Source organism: Sinohyriopsis cumingii, chromosome 6 (genome assembly GCF_028554795.1).
Source record: "Sinohyriopsis cumingii isolate HCF-2022 chromosome 6, ASM2855479v2, whole genome shotgun sequence".
Lineage (NCBI taxonomy): Eukaryota > Metazoa > Mollusca > Bivalvia > Unionida > Unionidae > Sinohyriopsis > Sinohyriopsis cumingii.
Window position 1 is genome coordinate 45,343,080 of NC_142966.1, and position 6,538 is coordinate 45,349,617.

The 6,538-nt window shown below is 32.8% G+C and overlaps 1 protein-coding gene across 1 annotated transcript; it reads left to right on the forward strand.

The window, feature by feature from the left end:
- The first annotated feature begins 1,001 nt into the window (after nucleotides 1-1,001).
- Nucleotides 1,002-3,402, forward strand: LOC149796836 (uncharacterized). Its single transcript, XM_089960291.1, has 4 exons — nucleotides 1,002-1,060; nucleotides 1,878-2,147; nucleotides 2,932-3,007; nucleotides 3,314-3,402. The coding sequence occupies exons 2-3, from the start codon at nucleotides 1,880-1,882 to the stop codon at nucleotides 2,979-2,981; spliced, it is 318 nt and encodes a 105-aa protein (XP_089816417.1). The 5' UTR covers nucleotides 1,002-1,060; nucleotides 1,878-1,879; the 3' UTR covers nucleotides 2,982-3,007; nucleotides 3,314-3,402.
- Nucleotides 3,403-6,538: the final 3,136 nt, after the last annotated feature.

Below are 6,538 nucleotides of genomic sequence, written 5' to 3' on the forward strand. Positions count from 1 at the left end.
GTGTGTGTGTGTGTGTGCGTGCGTGTGTGTGTATGCGTGTGTGACTACAAAGCCAATGAAGGGTTCTCGGGAAATAACTATGTATTCTTCGTCCCTCAAATGAGTCAAATCATTGATATGGAGACAGAATAAAGATAAGAATTGCAAATAGCATTAATAAGGAATGTCAATTTAATTATCTACCTGAACGTTATAGCTTTCATTATTTATTATTTAGCTATAGAAAACTGTCATAATTGGACCCTGATAGATGTTTAGGAAATTGCTATGTGTCTAGGAAATTACGATTTTAGTTTACGCGAAAAAAGTAACCAGCTTCGAAAGACTTATCGTTTAGAATACGTCTCATTGCAATGAAATTATTCACTTTGAGTAGTTTGAGCTCTTTCAGTTTCACACGTTTTGACGGAGCACTTTCTCCTCTTCTAATGTATTAAGCTTTTGCATTGAAAAATATTTATTTAAAGATATAACTCTGTTTTTGCAAGAATTCTTTGGCAATATATTAAAATAGATATAACTACTTTTCACAATTCAATGTTAGTCGAGAAACAAAGACAGAGTCGTAAAAGCTAAAAGGTAAAATCAGACGGTAATGTAAGAGACGGTAAAAACTGCATCTTTCAGTGATGGAAAGTAAATACATAAGTATACATTTCGGTGTTCAGGTGTTCAAATTTTGATATTATTTCTTTGTTTGGCGAAACAAAACATTCTCTAGTAAAACACAAGAAGAGATATTCAAATTTCGGTAGAACCGCTAAATCAAACAGAAATATAAACGGCAAGCCGAATGTTTAGAATTTCTCTTCGTTAGTAAAAATGATAGTATGTTTAATCATTGGTAAAGGAGTGCTTTGTGGTAAGTGGTGAATCAAGCGTGTGCTCTAGATTAACTCACTTCCCTTTACTTCCGTCTGTGATTTCCGTTTGATTTGAAAAATGGGAGTGAATTGAGCCGATATAAAGCTGTCCGTTTTAAACAAATTATACACTACTCACAAAGTGTAAAACATCATAGACCGAGGAAATAGAAAGACGGAACTCCAGAAATCAATTGGTAGGTACTTATTTCTGTCGTAAATATTGTAGATATCATGCAAATGAATATAAGCACTTATGTTATTGGTACTTAAAGAAAGAACAGTGTACTTATTCAGATATAGATTTCATTTGAATAATTATGCATATGCAAGTTACATAGTTACATCATTTTTTCCGTGGAAACTCACATCTCGGTGTTATTTTTGGACTGTATATACATTGATTTCTTTTTCACTTAATGTCTATCGAATTGTGAATGTATCAACAAGATTTCAAGTTTTTTCTTTCGTTTACCAATTATCGCAATTATGCATATGAAGTCTATTGATATAAAAATGGAGTATATTTAAATAACTCTTGAGATACATCTAACAACATTTTCCCGTAGTTTGGTCACTATTACATTCTCCTGAAAATAGAAACAGATAAGGAGGCTATGTCTTCTCGACAGCTGCTGAATATTTTAATTTAATCAATAAATGATGTTATTATCTAGTACAAGAACATATTGCTCATGCAAAATGTTTGAAGGAACTCACTTGCCATAGATATTTGCGTTATTTATCCTTAATTGGTGTGTAGAGAAACCTAAGTTCCGAGGAACCACATAGAAGTTTGATAGAGGACATGAAATAACTCAATATATAAACTTGTCTTAATTTCTGATGACTGAAACAATTAAAATTAGAATGTAAATAACAGCAACAAGATCATAAATAGATACACCAATAATAATAATAATAATAATAATAATAATGATAATAATAATAGTATAGTAATAATAATAATAATAATAATAATAATAATAATAATATTTTTTATTACACTTTCAGCTATGAACAAGTCAGCGTGCTTATATCTCTTTGCCTTTAATTGCACCCTGGGGCTTGTATGTAGTACATACAGTTCCTATGGCTCCTATGGCTCATCTTACAAGGGTGTTAACTCTGGCAGTGCCTACTACCAGCAGGTGCCCGTACCCATTTACAAGCCTGTACCTGTACCTGTACCCGCTCCGTTAAGCACAGGGATCGGGGGATATGGTTTTGGAGGGTTCCCAGGAGTAATCGGAGGAAGTGGGTTTGGAGGCGGAGGTATATCATGTAAGTTGTGTTCGAAGATATAATACTTTATGAAACGTGAGATAAACTGTAGAAGATTGCAAATGGGTTTTGCAATAATTACGAAACAGCAGAATCAGCGTTACCATAACGCTGAAAGTGCAACACAAAAATATACTGTTTAACAAAATTGAATGGATACTCAAAATATTTTTTTCTTACTGAAGATTTGATATATCTGCAAAAAAGTAACATATACTGCAAAATTTGCCCTTTTCAGGAATTTTCGTCAAAGAAAATCATATGGCTTTATAAATCTAAACTTAAGAATAGCAACCCTTTTACATTATTCTTCCTATATGTTATAGAACAATACTTAAATAATATGACTCTACTGAACTACCGAATGCTGTCTGTAGTTATCTCAGAGTTAAAAGCAATTAAAACTGTTCGATTATTTAATGATAACTTTAGATGTAAGTGTCACACCATGCATGTTAATAACAGTTTGATGCAATGAAAGGTCAATCACTCATAATGCAAATACTGTTCACTGCTGTGACTATTCATTGAAATAGCTCGTAATTTAATTTAAATAATGTGTGAACAAAATTTGATAGCATGGTCTTGTCACAGCAGTCAGAAGAAGTAGTAGCATAGAAGAAATGAACACAATGGAGAAGAGGAAAAAGGACAAACAAAAAGAAGAAAACCCCACAGTTATAGCAGAGACAGGAATGCTACATATACTCATAAACATTTATTGGTTTAGGAATGCATACAATTTACGTTTCTTTTCTAATTTCTATTTGTTATCACATTTCAGCCCTTATCGCTGTCGTAGTCATACTTTCGTTGCTGAGAAATCTCTTGTGATAGCAACTGCAGCGATATTAAAAGAGGTAAGTCGATTCCCATGTATTTTGTAATCTTTATAAATAATAATAATAATAATAATAATAATAATAATAATAATAACACTAATAATAATAAATTCATTGCGAAGATAAACGAAAGATGAAGATGGTTTAATGTTTAAGTGGTTTTGATACCCATATTATTCCATCTTCATAATAAATATATGTGAGCCTTTCAATCTGTATTAGATTTCATGTTTTGAAGAAGATAATAATATAAATAGTAGTCGGAAAATAATTATAAACGTGTTTGTGTCTCGTTTAAGAGAACATTATTTTTCATTTTTGCAGGCGCGAGACCAAAGGAAATGAACAACGTCGGTGTTTAAATCAGATGTTTATTATGATTGTGAAATATATAAATAAAGAGTCTCTTTTTCTCTCGTCATCAGAGTAGTTTATAAAATTGGAATACAAATAAACAAACGACTCTCACTAAACCTATTAATAATAATCAAACCAATAAATTCCTTAACAAGTTCACTCCTTTCTCTTGTTACCCTGTCATTTCAATCAACCGTTCATATTAAAGTAAGTAGAACTGGCGAAATACACCCCTTTTTATGTTAAGGATCAGAACATCCTCAGCAAATTGACATATATGCCTTGTCTTAGATCAGAACATCCTCAGGAAATTGACATATATGCCTTGTCTTAGATCAGAACATCCTCAGGAAATTGACATATATGCCTTGTCTTAGATCAGAACATCCTCAGGAAATTGACATATATGCCTTGTCTTAGATCAGAACATCCTCAGGAAATTGACATATATGCCTTGTCTTAGATCAGAACATCCTCAGGAAATTGACATATATGCCTTGTCTTAGATCAGAACATCCTCAGGAAATTGACATATATGCCTTGTCTTAGATCAGAACATTCTCAGGAAATTGACATATATGCCTTGTCTTATTAATTTTAAGATTCATATCCTAGACCCATTCCACTTCTCTTCCTGTTTGTTATTTGATCTCAAAATACAGACGTGTACTTCTATTTACACACTCTCTATACCATAAATGTTATATATCTATTTGGGACGTAGTTATGCATCATGCCGTGGATTTTAATACATCTAATTCAAAACATATATACAATCTTCTTATACGTAAACTTCTCAGATCGATATAAATACTTTCTAATGTGCTCTATATCACATATCAGATATCAGTTCCAATACCGTAGGTATACAAGTAATATGTTTCTTATCCATTGTCTCTGTATATATAATCAGTGCACCCGTCACCCTCCCTGCACCCAGGAACCAATGAAAACTATCGTTCTCCCGCAAAAGATGGAACGAAGTCTTGACAGTAACCATTCTTACTCAAATTTATTACAACAATTGATACATAAATGCCAAGCAGAACAAGAAGTGTTAAAGCTGGAAAACGAGTCCATTAATCATATTTATCCCGCCCTTGATTAGATATGCGTCAGCTACGTATTAATCGTCACTTAAAGTAAAGCGATATACTTTATCTTCATCCATATTTCAATTAACTTAATTATTTTACGGCAAGAATTCTTCATACAAGTTCTGTCAGAAACACAATCGGCAAATGTTCAGAGGCAGTCGAACAATTAAACAAAATGTTGAAATAAGGATTCGAATACACATTCATAATCTATTCACATTAACCGTCGTTCACAAGATGCTTAGATTTAGAGATTTGGATCAAAGTATTCTGCTACTTTATATAATTATATCTGTGTGAGAATAATAATTATAATAATAACAATAATAATATTGTCCTTTTACGACGTAAAGATATCTAACATTACATATTATGATTCTTATGATCACCATTCCAAGTAATATGCATAGTACACATGCATAGTTAGTATTCAAATTCCGGTCTCAAGAACGTATATGACTAAATACAATTGTTCGTAATATATTTCTCAGGAAAGAGCCTTTTCCTCAGAGTATTTGATGATTTTTATTGTTTATCTCTAAGAACCTTCTTACATCTTTCATTTCGATAGGCAGATATGTTAATAGATCAAACTAAATATAGCTGCTTCGTACATGTTAATGCAAAGTGTCGTGACAGGGTGTTTAGGATATAAAAAGCAACGCTCTGGATTACAAGGACGAAGATGATATCGGGTGGAACATTACGGTAGCATATCATTTGATCTCTGAGCATGTAGAAATATCTCAAGATTTACCCACAAGGTCAGAAAGCAGCATCTGATCGCATCACGTGTCAGACCACGGTAAAGATAAAATTTTACGCAAGTGACAACATTCAAATAGTGCAGACCTTAGCAGCATCATCTATGCTAGATTGTCAAAAACAGATTATTATCTTTCATGTTACCTTCTCAGACTCAGTTCAAAATGCATACAAAATTCATTCAAATGACTATGAATTATATTGTATTATGCAGGACATTTTAGAAATTGAAAACACCTTTTCAAATCATGCTGAGGTCATTAATGGGACCATAGGACAACAAGAAGTACAACACAGCTTATGAAATTAAATAGAGAGCTGTTAAAATGTGTGGACAATAACATCGAGCTGCACTGGCAAATCTACAAGAATATCACTCATCAAATCAGACAGATGCCGTATTCAGAAAGTAGTGACCGCGCTACAACATCGCATGTGCATGTATAATATTCCCATTCTGCAAAACAGCAACAAGAAGAGACATGATATAAACCGCTATGATATACATCAGGATAATAAGAACAACTTTATAGGACACACGGTACTAATTGTATGTAAAAATGGGAACCAGTCCAGAACTGGGTGAAATTAAAGTATGGTGGGTATTGGTTTGGCTGGAAATGATTGTTTAGTACTGAAATATAATTTTAGTGAAAATAAGTTTTGAGAGCTTGTCCTAGTTGTAACTGAGAGCATTGTTTATTGATGAAATTTAGAGTCGCTTAGTAGTCCTAGGCTTGTAACACTCATTACTGAAATTAGCAGCTGACTCTTCAGTGTGGAATTGAAAGCACCTGTTTCAAACATACGTACGTCCAGAAAATGCTCATATCATTGTCTCTTCACTGAAGCTTTTATCCACGATGCAGGTATACCGATAAATATAGAATTGATCATGAGTACTCAAAAATTTAAAGTTATTGAATTTGTAATATCATGGTGTTTGCACAGGTGCAAGTGGAATTACATTCATACCATGAGTCCTATAAAGATCTACAGCGATACACTAACCCAACATATGCATGTGCAGTTAACTTTACTGTAAATGCAATTATATGGTTCTATATGTGTATAACAGGTAGAATTAGTACCTTTTTTAAACCAAAAAAGGGACTTTGAGTGGGATAGTAAATTCATATTCAGATATATCAACTATTGCCAACATTGGTGGGCGGGTGATTTGTGCAGAGTGGGTCGATTTGACTATGCTGGTTAGATTATTTTACACATTGGTTAATATCTATGCAATCAAATATATAACATTTATACAATTTACCATTTTCAGAGTAATTGTGGTAAGCACTATATTTACTAGTTGTGTTTTAAAACA